We start from the raw sequence: 14,982 nt of genomic DNA, 5'->3' as shown, positions 1-14,982 counted from the left end.
TATCTGCAGCTGCTATAACAGAAATGTCACAAGTAGATGGCTTTAACAAACAGCAACTTATTCTCTCACAGCTTAGGAGGAAGCTAGCAGTCCAAATTCAGGGTGCCAGCTCCAGGGGCAGCCTTTCTCTCTCTGTTGGCTTTGGGGGAGGTCCTTGTCATCAATCTTCCCGGAGTCTAACAGCTTCTCAGCGCAGGGACCCCAAGTGCAAAGGACATGCTCCACCCCTGGCTCTTCTTTCTTGGTGGTAGGAGGCCCCTCTCCTCTCTGCTCTCTTCTCTCTTTTATATCTCAAAAGAGATTGACTCAAGATACAACCTAATCCTATAGATTGCGTCCTGCCTTATTAACATAACTACCTTTTATCCTGCCTCATTAACATCCTAGAGGTTAGGATTTACAACACATAGGATAATTAGATCGCAAAATGGAGGACTAGCACACAATATTGGGAATCATGGCCTAGCCACATTGACACACATTTTTGAGGGACACAATTCAATCCATAATGTTGCATCTGACCCAAGCCTTGGTGTTTTCAAAGGACTCATATTCATGCGAAAGCTGGGCAATGAATAAGAAGAACCGATGCCTTTTAATTATGGTGTTGATGAAGAATATTGAATATGCCATGGACTGCCAGAAGAACGAACAAATCTATCTTGAGAGAAGTACAGACAGAAGGCTTCTTAGAAGCAAGGATGGCGAGACTTCATCTCACTTAACTTTGGACATGTCATCAGAGTGACCAGTCCTTGCAGAAGGACATCATGTATGGTAGAGGGTCATTGGAAAAAGAGGAAGACCCTCAACGAGATGGATTGACACAGTGGCTGCAACAATGAGCTCAGATATAGCAATGATTGTGAGGATGGCGCAGGACCAGGCAGTATTTTGTTCTGTTGTGCACGGGGTCGCTATGAGTGGGCACCAACTCTATGGTACCTACCAACAACAACAATGGATGTATGGAGCCCCAGTGGTGCAGTAGTTAAGAGCCTGGCTGCTCACCAAGAGGTTGGCAGTTCAAATCCACCAGCCACTCCTTGGAAGCCCTATGGGGCAGTCTGACTCTGTCCTATAGGCTCACTGTGAGTTGGAATCAACTCTACAGCAAGGGGTTTGGGTTTCTTGGAATGAACGTGTGGTGGTATCTTATTGTGGTTTTAACTTGCATTTCCCTGGCGACTACTGGATTTGAGAACTTTTCCATAAACTTTTTGGCCACGTATAACTTCCTTTGTGAGTGTCTATCTAATCTGTTGTCACAAACTCACAAATCTCATCAGGTGGAGTTTCTATTTTTCAAAGGTAAACTTCCCAGTTTCTGCTTGCTTTGACTTGCTCTCCTATGCCTTCAAATAGTTCTTGTTTGTTCGTTTGTTTTTTAATATACATTTTGTCCAGAATTCATCATTATTACCCATGGCGGGTTTAGTCTGACCAAGTTACTCCAGTTTAGCAGACTCTCCATTCAGTTGTGTTTTACATATATTTTATTACGAGTGAGGTTGAGCACATTTTTGTGTGTCTTGGAGACGATGCCCTTCCTTTCCTGTAAGCTGTCTGCACGCACAGTGTGTCCAGGGTTTTCGTTTTCCCAAGTAATTTGACAGAGAAAAAAGAAGGCAAAAGATTCAAGGCTTAGGAAAGAGGTCATTGTAGTGATAGCCTGGGGCAGCTGAGCTGAGTAAAAAGGGAAGGAAGGAAGGAGATGGGGAGATAGATGGCAAATAAATAAATAAATAAATAAATAAATAAATAAATAAATAATAATAAAATAAAGGTGAGGTCAATGGATTTAAAGTCAGAACGAGGCCAAGGAATGATTATAGAGAAGCTACTTGATCAGGTAAACAAGGAAAATAGGAGCTTGTGCTGTGAGTAGGGGCGTCAGAGGCTCAGAGTGCAGAAGTGGGATGTCACTGGTGATGTCCATGGGAGCAGGTGGCCCAGGTGGACTGGCAGAAAAGCCCACTGAGGAGGAGGTGGAGGAGTGGGGGGGTCAGCTGCTGCACACATTTCCTCCAGACAGTTACTGCGGAAGCCATGGGAACCAGCTGATGTTGGGCAGAAGAAGACCAGCTTGGAGCTAGAGCCTCAGCGAGTTCAGGAAGACATAGGAGCTGGAGAGCCCAGTCCTGAGGGGGAAGAGAAGGCTGGCAAATCAAGAGGAGTGAATTTAAGAGAGCTGAGACTTTGCGAAAGGGAGAAGCAACCGCCTGAGAGGCAATGAGGGGCAGCGATGTCCTCCATCTCCCTTCCTGACCCTGGCATGTGGGGCAAAGAGATGGGAAAACCTGAATATCTGTGAGGCCCTGCAGGGGAGCAGTGTCAGAGGGCCGGCGGGCGGGCAGGGGTGAAGAGGAGCAGTGGTGCCTGGGGGAGTGGGTCTGCCATCCACCAGAGGAGTATGTCTGCCATACACCAGGGGGCTGTGCCCGCCATACACAAGGGGAGTGTGTCTGCCATACACCAGGGAAATGTGTCCGCCATACACCCAGGGAAGTGTATCTGCCATCCACCAGGGGGAGTGTGTCTGCCATACACAAGGGGAGTGTGCCTGCCATACACAAGGGGAGTGTGTCTGCCATACACCAGGGGAGTATGTCTGCCATACACCCGGGGACTGTGTCCGCCATACACCAGGGGTCTGTGTCCACCATACACTCGGGGAGTGTGTCTGCCATACACCAGGGGGCTGTGCCCGCCATACACCAGGGGGACTGTGCCTGCCATACACCAGGGAAATGTGTCTGCCATACACCCGGGGACTGTGTCTGCCATACACCAGGGGACTGTGTCTGCCATACACCAGGGGGACTGTGCCTGCCATACACCAGGGAACTGTGTCTGCCATATACCCAGGGACTGTGTCTGCCACACACCAGGGGGAGTGCATCCACGGTACACCATGGGAGTGTGTCCGCCATACACCCAGGAAGCATACCCTGGACTTCATTCCTAGAATTAAGGCAAAGGACTCTGGAGGGCGTGGGCTTCTGGGAGGCCCTGAGCTAAAAGGGGGTGTGTGGGGGCCAAATGGGATCTTTTGAGGGGGGTAGTCACCCCATGGTGGGGGCTCTGGGCAGCCTGGCCATGTTCTGGAGCTGTACCATGAGTGCCCACGGGTGTGTTGGCCCATAGTGGGGCTGGACACAAGGAGGCCACTGCACCATCCCTGGTAGAAAACTGCAGCCCAAGAGCTACAGGGCCCAGGCCTGGGCAGAGCCAGGTCAGCAGCCAGCATCCAGCTCCAAGGCCAGGATCCACCCCTTTCTGGCCCCCCCCCGCTACTCCTCTGAAGTACTCAGCTATCTGCTGTATGTGTGGGTCTCCCATACACAGACTCCAGTTCAAATTAGTGAACACCAAACTCCAGGTAGTATGCCCCTGCTCCCCAAGTTTCCCTGATCCTCCAAGTCCACTGACCTCCCTGAGGTGCTGCATGTTACCAGAGCTGAGGCGGGGGTTGGGGGGTGGGGGGCAACACTGGCCTGCTTGCAGTCCCTGGTCTGGAAGTGCCTGCAGCCCTCCCGCCAGCTGTTCCTGACTTCCCTGCTGCTGCTGCAGTGCACACCCACCCTTGGTAACCCCTGGTGGGGGCTCTCGGCCAGAACAGCTGCAGGCCTGGGGCAGCGGGAACAGGGCCTCACATGCATCACTCTGCCCTGCATCCAGGCTCAGTGCTCCGCTCCGTAAGGACTGTTATCAGAGCTTCTCGCCAGGCCCCTTTGGATCTGCTGGTGGTCCCGGAGACAAGATGGGCAGGGCAGGCATTACACGCAGGGGAGGCAATATAGCTGCGCTGAGTCCCCTAGGGCTGCTGAAACACCACCAAGTGAGGTCTTTAATAACGGACCTTTATTCTTTCACAGCTCTGGAGGCTAGAAGCTTGAGTTCAGGGTGTCAGCAGGGCCATGCTCCCCTGAAGATCCTAGGGGAAGATTCTCTAGGCCTCCCTTGGCATGTAGATTCGTCTTCACATGGCATCCTTCCTCTGTCTCTGTGTCTGTTCTCGTCTCTTATAAGACACCACTTAGATGGTGTCAGGACCTGCCACTCCAGTGTGACCTCATGTGAACCCAACTGATAAAATCTTTCAAGACCTTACTTCCAAACAAGGTCATATCCACAGGTGCAGGGGTTAGGACTTCAGCATATCTTTTGAGGGGACACAATTCAACCCACAATGGCTGCCAACCCTTACGTGCTCATCGCTGGGCATCACCCCACTCAATCCTGCACCAGTTGTCTGTGATTATTCCTGTTTTATAACTGAGAACACTGAGGTGTTGAGAGAGAAAGTGACCTGGTTACACTGACGGAACTGATGCACGATGGGACAGGGACCAGGTGGTCCTGCAGGGCGTGGAAGTGACTAGGACTTGCAGAGAGGACTTGTTTCTGTAGGTGTGTGTTGGGGAGGTACAGTGGGCATAGGTGGGAAAAGTCATAGACCTCCTATCACGTAGATGTGGACTTCACTTCTGTGTGGGCAGGGGGTGGAGGTCGGTGGAAGGAAGTGCAGTGGGACTGAGAATGCAGGGGAAAGAAACATCGATACTGAAGTTCTACTAGGTGAAGAGGGTGGACGTCACCCATTTTCTTACCACTGCTCAGTTGAAAGGAGCCCTGGTGGTGTAATGGTTAAGCACTCAGCTGCTAACATAAAGGCCAGCAGTTGAAACCCACCAGCAACGCCACAGGAAAAAAGACGGAACAATCTGCTCCCGTAAAGATTATAGCCTAGAAAACCCTATGGGGCAGTTCTACCCTGTCACATAGGGTCACTACGAGTCAAAAATCAACTCGACGGCACCCAAAAACAACAACAGCTCAGCCTGACGATAATCAAGACGAGTTCCTCAACTTGGAAGCTGGTCAGTCTCTGTGGGCTCTTCCACAAAGACGGTGCAGATAGTGAAGATGGGGGTGATGCTAGTGGGGGTGGTGGTTATGATGGTTGTTGATGGTGGTAGTTATGGTGAGGATGGTGATAGTGGAGACAGGGAGGAGGTGGGATGGTGGTTATAGCTGATGGTAGTGGTGGTGAGGATGATGGTGATGGTGGAGGTGGCGGTTATGACAGTGGATGTGACGATGGCGGGGGTCCCAGCCCTGTGTCTAGGTCCTGGCTAGCTTGGCTGCCTCAGCCCCTCCAGGCAGCTCCTTGGTCCTCCAGCTTGGATCAAAGGCCCTTTACTTTGGGCCTATGCTCTCCCTAAGAAGCAGCTTGGTACCCGGGTGTAGAGAGCTGTGTGAAGGTGAGACCTGCTGGAGACCTCTCCTTTTAGCTCTCAGACAGTTTCAGCCCCTCCCCGGGTCATTTGCCCCGAGTTGGGGGGGCTTGGGCCCCTGTCTTCCCATCCTCCATGTGTCACTGCCCTAGTGAGGACCACTGCTCTCTTTCCCCGGGACGACCGTACCTGCTTTTCTAGGTTCGCTCCCCACCGCCACCTACCAGCAATCGTAGTGGACATCCTCAGCCAGAACTGACCAGGCTACTCCCTGCTTCAAGTGCTCCAGGGCTTCCCCAAGCCTGCATCTAACCCATCTGACCATGTCAGGTCACAGGCAGCATCCTGACATCTCGCCCCAGGGCTTCACCCAGAGCTGGCCCTCCACAGGGCTCTGCATTGTCCACCCCGCCTGGGGAACCTCCAGGGTCCCTCGTGTTCCAGAGTCTGACCTCCACACTCCCACCAGCCTTTCTGTTACTGCCCTGGAAGCCACTGTCCCAGCAGAGGCCCTGGCCCTCTTGGCAGGGGCCACAGTGCCCAGCCCTGACAGGCCTACTGTGAAGCCCCTGACTGTTGTGGAAGGAAGCAGCCCCAAATTTGCCACCATGTGACTCTGGGACTGCAGGCCAGTGCCAGGCCCTTCTGTGTGCCTCAATTTCCCACCCAGCCAAGGGGGTCAGGCTGGATGGCCTCCAGGGAGGGTGCCAGGAGGACCACTCTGCCCAGGAGCAGAGCTGACAGCTGCAGTGATGGTGCCAGTCATGAACTGGGTGTGAGCACAGCTGGGCAGGCAGCATGGCCCAGGACCCCCCTCCCTGGATGCCCTCTCCCCCAAGGGACCTCCAGACCACCTGCATGGTTGGCATGGCAACAGCCTCCCCCGGGGTTTGAGATGGCCGAGTCACAGGCCCAACCAGCTGTATGGCGGCATCTCCCTGTGGGGTGGTGCTCTGCTCCCACCAACACTCAACGGGAGGCAGGGGACCAGGGTCACCACCTCCTAGAGCAAAGACTTGTATTTGGGGCCAGGATTGGGAAGGACACCAAAGTTGGCCTGAGAACGGGCAGGCCCTTCTGGCACCACCTTGGCTTCACAAGACCCTGTGGCCAGCACGGCCCTGCCCCACCCTCAGCTTGGACCTTTCCAGGCCAGGCTGAGAGGGCGCTTCAGCCAGGACAGTGCTCAGGGCACCACAGAGGCTTTTCTGCCTCACCTGTTCATGGCCTTGCACGGAAGCAAAGCCCACGGGAGGGTCAGGGAGACACCCCCTAACGCCCCCTTGCAAGGGGGAGGGGGAGCTGGAACTGCCCACCCTGCTCCGTCAGCCCAGGGCTCAGCTGGCCTGCCTGGGGGATGTGGACAGCTCTGGACCCCACCCCACCTGGGGTGGTTGAGCAGGCAGGGTCCCCAGGGGCTGACAGAAAGGAGACACAATAACATCCAAGCCTGGCCCACTTCTTGCACAGGGGCCTCAAGCCTGAGCCTATGGGCTATCCCACTCTGAGAGGTGCGTGTAAATGGGGTACAGAGGTGGGAGCTAGGCTCCCCCCCACAACCAAGGGTGTGCATGCTGCGGCTGGGCAGCCAGAGGAGGGAGAGGCAGGGGGATTGGGGTTGTCTTTGGAAGGAGGTGGTGGGGGGGAGATGGGGTAGGAGGAGGATGCTCCCTCTGCGGCCACCAGGACCCCAGAACCAGGAGGCCCCAGACCCAAGACTCCGCTGAAGGCCAGGATCCCTCTGTGGGCCATCCTCCTGCCCCTGGGCAAGAAGCCACTGGGGCCTCCCTGTTCCACCCCAGCCTGCATCCAGCAGGGACAGGGACCCTTTCCTGACACAAACCTGCCTCCCTGGGGCTCCGCTTGGCTCACTCAGGGTTGCATGGGCACCAAGCCTGGGGAAAGATGATGCGCCACCTGTCCTCAGCCCTCCGCTGCCCAGCCCCACACACAGCACTGCCCACCTGGGCCCTCCACCCCTGGCCTGACTTCTTCTGCCCCCATGAGCTGGACCAGCAGGGCCCCCGCCCTAGCCCAGGAATAATCAAGCCACGTCCACCTGGGGTGGGCTTTATTACCATTGGCAGCATTAGTGAGGGCGTGAGATAAGACCTACCCCTTCCCAGGACGGTCACAAAACCTCCTGCCCAATGCCGGTGAGGGCAACTGTCCTCCAGGGTCACCCGTGGACCAGCACTAGCAGCAGTGGGACTGCCTGTAGGAGGCTGCCTGGCCCCAGAGGACTGGCACAGCAGACCCACCAGAAACAGGTCTGCACACACCTCCAGCACACGCTCCCCCACAGCACACGCCCCCCCCCACAACTGGTGCACCAAATACATACAGTTCCTCTGAACCGTCAGTTAGAGAAGGAAAACCGACCACTTCTCTCACGTTAACTTCACAGTGACTGTGCGCAGAAGACGGTGAATCCAGTGTTGTAACTGGGGGCGGTTTCCCCACCCCCGGAAAGTAAATTGCTTTCCCCACAGAAACAGCTGGGGCAAAGCCAGAGCCCAGCCCAGTCTCCCCGCTCGGAGGGTGGTGTGTCCCCCTGTCTGCAGGGCTGCCCTCGGACCCTGCCGTTTGCTGGATAAACATGCACATCCACGCACACGCATTCACACTCACACACATTCACACTCACACACACACACACACGCTTGGGAAGCCAGGTCCCGGAGCACATCACACCAGTGCAAAGCCCCGCAGACCCTTCCCAGGGGTGGGGGCTGGGGACCAGGACAGTCACAGCAGGCCCCTCCACCCAGCTGTCTGGTAGAGAGGAGGTGCTGCGCTCCCAGGCTGGCCGCCACAGCAGGAGAGCCGGGCTCACAGCAAGAGGAACCACCCATCTGTCCATCCCTGTGACGACCGAGATAATTTCCCTCCAGAACGGGCCGACTAATAAACACCTCAAGTATCGTCAGGAGAAGAGAAAAATAACTTAGCAGGACTTTGTCCTCAGTGCCATGTCCAATCAAGACAAAAATATCCTAGGCGGTCTATGGAAAACCATGAGCCCAGGAGGCTCAGCTGTGAGCAGGACCCCGGAGCTGGGGTCTCTCCTCGTCCCCTGCCACAACCACACAGGTCACAGCAGGCAGAGGTGTTCGTGAGTGGGCAGGAGAGGCAGGCCATCCAGATCAAATGCAAACACCAGCCATTCTCATCCAGGCTGCGGGGGAGGGGGGACTTGTGTCCCTTTGGAAGCATAGGGTTCTTCCACCTGAGTCCTCCATGGAGAAGGGAGCCCCATGCAAAGGGCACGCCTCATAAGGTGAATAGCCCTTGGCTCCCTCGCCCAGGGCTTTGTAAATAATCAGACCCAGAAGGTGAGTGAGCCGGGAGAGTGACAGTCAGGGTCAGGCCCACCCTCAGCTGTTCCCAGCCATGGCCCTACCCCTGAGGTGCTCGAGGCGTCCAGCAGGGAGGTGGCATGGCCCACTGCCCACCACAAACATCTGGCAACCTCAGGAGGTGCATTCTGGCACTAAAAAGAATCAATCCCCAAACCCCTGCTCTCTGCCCGGTCACTGTGTGGTCAGGGTGGCACGTTCGAGGACAGGGAGGCGCTTACCCCACCCTCTGCTTCCCTCGCCTAGGGTCCTCACCAAAATGAGCCCTAGAGCCACTCAGCTGCTAGACAACTCTGCTCTTGACAGCCTAGAGACCCTGCTGGGCCTGGGCCCCTTGCAACACCAGCTGTGCCGGAAGCCCCTGCTGGCATGTGCTGTGCCCCGGGCTGCCCCAGCAGGGGCTCCTGCTGTCATGGCCCCAGGAGTGGCCTGCTTCTTCCCTAGGGGCCGGCAGGCAACTCACTCCAACAACTTCTCTGACACACACATCCTTCACCTAGTGTGGTGCTCGGCTCCCAAGAGTAAACCTTGGTGTGCCAGCCAGGCGCTCCCTCAGAAAGACACATGCCACCTCTCACCGAGGCAGCTGGAGCTCAGTGCCCAGTGGACACACTCGGAGCAGCAGGAGAGGATGAAGAGAGGAAGACGGTGCCAGGGGCACTTCGCAGGAAGAACCAGCACCCAGTGGGTGCCATCTCCGCATGTGGGCTCAGGAGTGCGTGCGGGAGTGTGGGGTGGGGGAAGCACGGTGTGGAGGAAGGGTGCCCGAGTGCCCCCCAGCCCTGCATCCGAGTCCACGTTCCCGGAGGCAACATGAGGGAAGCTGTCCAGGTTTGGGGCTTCCACCCGGCCTGAGCCTCCGTCCCACAGGGGGACCCAGTTTGGGGGACCGGTCCCTTCCCTTCCACCCACGCCGGGGGGGCTCAGGGACCGTCACAGCAGCAGGGACTTGACGAGGCCGCAGTGGAACTTGCGCACGTGGCGGTAGAGGTCCCCGGACTGCGTGAAGCGGCGCTCGCACCAGCGGCAGCCGTGAGGCTTCTCGCGCGTGTGCACCACGGCGTGGCGGCTCAGGTTGTGCGAGTACTGGAAGCTCTTGCCGCACTGAACGCAGGTGTAGGGCTTTTCGCCCGAGTGCGTGCGCTCGTGCCGCTTCAGCGTGTACATGCAGGAGAAGGCCTTCCCGCACAGCGGGCACGTGGGCGCCGCGCCGTCGGGGGACAGCCGGACCCGGGCGCCGTCGCGCTCGCGGAAGTGGGCGCTGAGGTGCAGCTGCAGCACATGGGCGCTCGGGAAGAGCTTGCTGCACAGCGGGCAGACGCGGTGGGGCCCGCCCGGCACCCGCTCCGTGCCCCGCGCCCCGCTGACCCGCAGAGGCTCCAGGTCCGCCGCCAGGCGCTCGGTGGCAGACGCACAGGGGGGCGGCAGGGGGCTACCGGGGCTCTCGGGGCCGCTGCCCTCCTCCTGTCCCGACAGCGAGTCCTGCTCGGCCTTGACCAGTGGCTGGGACCCTCGCTGCGGGCGGCTGCAGGGGTCTGGTTGCGGGACGCGGGGTGGGCGCACCGGATCCGGCCTCGGCTTCAGCGACAGGTCCAGGGCCCGGTCGGCCTCTCCTGGGGCCTGCCAGGGAGGTGGCCGGGCTGCTCGTGGGGGGAGGGCGGCCTTGGCTTCCACCGCGGGGACCCTGGCCTTCCGGGCGGCTGGGCAGAGGTCAGGGGTCCAAGCGGGCTGGGGGCACGACGGCTCGGCGCCTGGGGCCTCCGCGCCCCGCTCCTGATCCCGGAGGCGGCCCTTGCACACCTTGACAATGTCGTACATGTGCAGGTAGCTGGCGGCGGCCAGGACGTCCTCGACCGGCAGCCCGCGCAGATCCAGGCGGCCTTCGTACATGAAGTCCAGCAGGCGCGCGAAGGCGGGCACCGTGACGATGTCGCCGTTAAGCCGCACCGCGTCGCGGCCGCCCCCCGGCCGGTCGCGGTAGAAGAGGTGGAAGTAGACGCTGCAGGCGGCCAGCACGGCGCGGTGGGCCGGGAAGCGCGCGTCGCCCACCAGCACGGTGCAGTCGCACAGGAAGCCCAGCTCGCGCTGCTGCCTCAGGCGGCCCAGGAGCCGCCCGCCGTGCCCGGGGAACTCCATGCCGTCGCCGCCGCCCGCATCCCCCGGCGCAAGGGCCGGCGGGGAGGACGCGCAGCCGCCGGGAGCGCCCTGGCACCTGCCCCCGAGCAGGAAAAACTCGGCCGAAAGTAAACAGAAGCCGCCGCGCGGCTGGGCGGTCCGGGGCGGGGCGCCCAGAACTCCGCTCCCGGCCGGGCCGCGCGAGGGGAGCGCGAGGCGCCGAGGCTCCGCCGAGCGCCGCGCCGCCTCCAGCTGGCCGCCCGGTCCGCCAGCTGCGCCGCCGCCCCATTTAAGGCAGCGCGGCCGGGAGCGGGCCGGCGGCGGGCGGAGCCGGCACCCGCCTCCCTCGCCCTCCCGCGGGGTCCCGCGGCGCCGAAGCCCGAGCCGAGCAGGGCGGGCGGGCGCGGGGCGCGGGGCGCGGGGCGCGGGGCGCGGGACGGGGGGCGCGGGGGGCGGGGCGGGGGTCGCGGGGCCCGGGGTGCAGGGCGCGTCCCCCCAGCCGCTCGCCCCGCCCCGGAGGGAGAGGACTCGAGGCCGGGGCTAGAGGGGGCGGACCCAGGCGACTTCCCGGAGCGGCGGAACCGCTGAGGTCACCTCGCCGCCCCTTCCCTGCCCGCCCCCCTGCCGCCCCGCCCGGATGGGGCCCGCGGGGCGGGGGCGGGGCGCGGCGGGGAGGGGACCCTCTCGCGATACTTGCCGCCTCGGCCTCGTGTCGCCCTGAGGTCCTGGCCGCGCCCGGCCGCAAAGGGTCCCCCTCCGAGGGCCATCCCCTCCCCCAGTCCGCTCTGGGACAGTCACCCGAGGGCGCAGCCCGGACCGCAGCCTCCTGGCAGCACGCGGGGAGCCAGGGCTGGGATCGGGGAGGGGGCGCGTGGGGGGCAGGGCTGTAAACTGAAACGACTTCATCCCTTCGTGGGAAGTCTTCTTGTGAATTTATGTCATCTCAGGTGGGACACTCGTCCGCACACTCACGTGGGATCTCGACCTTGGCGGCCCAGAGCATGGACACCCACCCCGCAGCAGGTCCTAGCGAGCCTCTACTGCTGCCAAGGCGGCATGGGGTACAGGACACGTCCCAGCAAAACGGGGTGGGGTGGAATCGGAGGGAGGCCCTAGCGCCTTGGAAGCCCAGGGCAGGCAGGAAAGTCTGGGGGGTGGGGAGTGGCAGCCGCGGGAGGGAGTCGGCACCCAGGGGGCTGGGCGTTCCAGGTGGGAGGAGCCGGCGTGAAGGTGTGAGAGACACCCGGGTCTGTGGGAGATGGAAACCCCCACAGAAAAGGGTGGGGGTTGAAGAGGTTGGGGTCCCACTGGGAGGTGCTGCTGGTCAAGGACCTGACCAGGAGTGCCCTCGACCGGACCCATTTGGAGGCACCGGCTAAGCTGTCTGTCCCCACCACTCATGTCATTCTCGAGATCACTCAATCCTGTGCTCGTCCAACTCCGGTTTTGGTGGGAGGTTAGGTGAGGGGCCCAGGGCCACACAGTGGAGGGGAAGCCCCAAACCATGGTTCTAATCTGGGCAGCCTGGTTCTGAGTCCCACTCTGCACTTCATGGAGCCCAGGAGGTGAAGAGGGTGGTGTGGTTATCCAGACCCGGGTAGGGGCTGCGCTGGAGGAGGGACCAGGTTAGAAGGATGGACCCCCGCCCAGTGGATCTGGGGAGAGGAAGTAGTGGGAGAAGTCAGGAGCCTGGGGGGATGAGGTGAACAGCTGTGATTTGTGGACCCGCCAGGAGGGACCAGAGCAAGGGGAGGGGTCTGGTTGGAAGCCAGTGGTTTGGGGGCCTGAGGGGCTCTGGGACTCAGCAATGTGATAGACCTGAGTGCGGTTTTTATCTCCTGTGTGTGGAAAGAAAGCACAAACTTGTACTAAAACTCTGAACTTAAAATCCGTCCCAGTGGCCTGTGTTTTTATGTGCTAAATCTGGCAGCTGTAGCTTCCAACCCTGGAGTCACTTGCCCGAAAGAGCAGAGGGGCAGCAGTGCCCTGGCCCCATCGCCCTCCAGTCTGGGGACACCTCCCTCAGTCCGTTGAAATAGCCCTGCCCCCTGCCTCAGCCTTCAGCAGGAAGAGCTGAATTCAAAGTCAAGTTCAGAGTGGGACAAGCCTACCTCTGCGCCACCGGGCCTGGGATAAGACCCTTGGAAGCTCTTTGAATCTGCCAAATGGGAATGAGTGCCCCTCAGGGGGTCTTTGTGCAGATTAAATGCCTTGCGAGGCAGGTAGCAGGCTCTTCCAGAAGGTTGTTCCCCAGTTAGTCCTTCCTGGCTCTTCAGTGGTCTGTATTCCCATGTCATCTCCTGCTGGTTGAGATCAACCTCCCCAGCGCCGGTCTGCACTGCCCATCCCTCTGCCTTGGTCTTCTTTGGGGACTTCATGTCATGGATCTGTACATCTGTGGTCTCCTGTTCCCCTGCCCGCTGAAAGGTACCATTTTGTTCACTGTCAAATCTCTCCCTGGTGTGGAGATTGTGGCTCCTGGCCACCTTGCCTGTGCTGCTTCCTTTGGCCCTCGCCCCTGTGCCCAAGGGGGAGGAGGGAGGCCCCTCTACGGGGCTCTGACAGCCCCTCTTCAGGCCTGGGAGTGAGGCCCTGGGGTGGGGTGGGGGCGAGCTGAGCAGGACAAGGAGCTCCTTTGGGACCTGACGGGTTGTGGGGTGCGGGGCGGGGAGGTCAAGGCAGGTGGGGACCTGCCTGCAGGAACCCTGGGCTGGGTTGGAGGAGGCAAGGACTTTACTGATTAGGGGAGAGTGGGAGAGAAGCCCGGCATGCTGAAAGTCTGAGTTCAAAGCCCCCGTAGTGGGGGAGGGACTGTCCAAGAAGTCCAGGTGTCAAGGCTACCACCATGTGCCCCATGGGCATCAGGTACCCGCTGGCCTTGGACCTCGGATCCTTTCCCAGGTGGGTGAGGTCCGGGCATGACAGGAGGCCGAGAACCCCAGTCAGTGGTCAGTGGGCGGCCCAGGCAGAGCCTCCTGAGACGCAACGCGCAGGCTGGGCCACCATCTGGCCTGGGGACTGCCCAGAGGCCCCGCCCTGCAGCTGCCACCAAGACTAGCAGCAGCCTGGCTGCCTGCCCCGCGAGGTGCCCCCTGACGGCCAGCAGCTGCAGGGGTGACAGGGCAGGAGGCCTGCTCTGGGAGGGGCAGGTGGAGTGTCCTCCAGAGGGGAGGGTGTGAGGCAGTTCTTGATGGAAACATCTGGCCAAGGAGCCCTAGGTGGCCTGGCAGTGGCCAGTGGAGTTAGACGGAGCTTTGCTCTCTTGTTGTAATTGGGGAGGGGGCCGTCCTTCCCTCGAGGAGGCCAGAGGAGGTGGGACTGGCCTGCCTGCTGGAGTGCCAAGTCATGGGGGAGACAGGCCCAGGCAGAGGTGCACATGAGCTGGGGCAGTGCTCAGGGCTGGAACAGGCGGGAGGCCTCTTGGGGCCCCACCAGCCGCTGGGATATTGTGGATCCCTGTGATGAAGCCATTTCCCAAATGGCCAGTGGATGAGTGGCCTGAGGAATCACACCTCTTCCGCGACAGGGCACCCTCCTGCCCTGGCAGTGCTTACCTGGCCTGCCCAGGCTCAGCGGGTTCCCCTCCTCCACCTCTGCTGAGCCCCGAGGGGGTGAGGGGACAGGTAGGACGTTCCTCCTGAGATGGGGAGCAGTGTCCAGGTGGGACAGAGGAACCTAGGGGACCACATGAGTGTTTGTTGGGTGAATGGTGAGTGATGGACAGACGTGGGACCCGCCGGCTCTGGGGGATCCTTGGTCAGCATCCAGCCCAGGCAACAGAGACCTATGACTTGGGCCCCTGGATGCAGGGCCCTGCCCGGAGTCTACATGGTCTGAGCTGGGACAGCTGTACTGGGGGGAAGGGGGAAGAGGGAGGGTCGGAGGTGCTAAGGGGAGAGGCTGGGAGCTGGGAGCCCCCTGCCCTTCTCTGAGGGGCGTCCTACCCTTGTCCAGCCCCGAGGGGCAGGGGTGGATCCATATCTCTGCTGTGGACAGAGCCTCGTCCCGGGCACACGGCTGGCTACACCTGGCTGCAGGTGAGCCTCTGGCCAGAGTGAGTGTCCACACCTCCCTCCAGCCCGGGCTGAACTCTGACCCTGGATGAAAAACAAAAATGACCCCCCCCCACCCAAATACTTACCACCCCTGATGGTGGCTCCTAAGAGTCTTCCTTTCACAAAAGGGTTGTTATCGACTGGAGGCCTCGGGGTGGGGAGTCAGTTGGAGAAACTGGCCCAGAGAACAAGTGTCTGCAGGTGAGTCATCCA

At 60.1% G+C, this 14,982-nt stretch overlaps 1 protein-coding gene across 1 annotated transcript; it reads right to left on the bottom strand.

Annotated features, from left to right (window-relative positions):
* Nucleotides 1-3,544: 3,544 nt before the first annotated feature.
* Nucleotides 3,545-11,076, bottom strand: ZBTB42 (zinc finger and BTB domain containing 42). Its single transcript, XM_049898907.1, has one exon. The coding sequence runs from the start codon at nucleotides 10,733-10,735 to the stop codon at nucleotides 9,533-9,535; it is 1,203 nt and encodes a 400-aa protein (XP_049754864.1). The 5' UTR covers nucleotides 10,736-11,076; the 3' UTR covers nucleotides 3,545-9,532.
* Nucleotides 11,077-14,982: the final 3,906 nt, after the last annotated feature.

This window comes from Elephas maximus, chromosome 10 (genome assembly GCF_024166365.1).
Source record: "Elephas maximus indicus isolate mEleMax1 chromosome 10, mEleMax1 primary haplotype, whole genome shotgun sequence".
Taxonomy (NCBI): domain Eukaryota; kingdom Metazoa; phylum Chordata; class Mammalia; order Proboscidea; family Elephantidae; genus Elephas; species Elephas maximus.
This window is presented reverse-complemented; position numbering and strand designations above follow the sequence as displayed.

What these genes read in the sequence shown, in the direction of transcription:
- ZBTB42 (XM_049898907.1), bottom strand. Translation starts at nt 10,735, where the DNA reads ATGGAGTTCCCCGGGCACGGCGGGCGGCTCCTGGGCCGCCTGAGGCAG.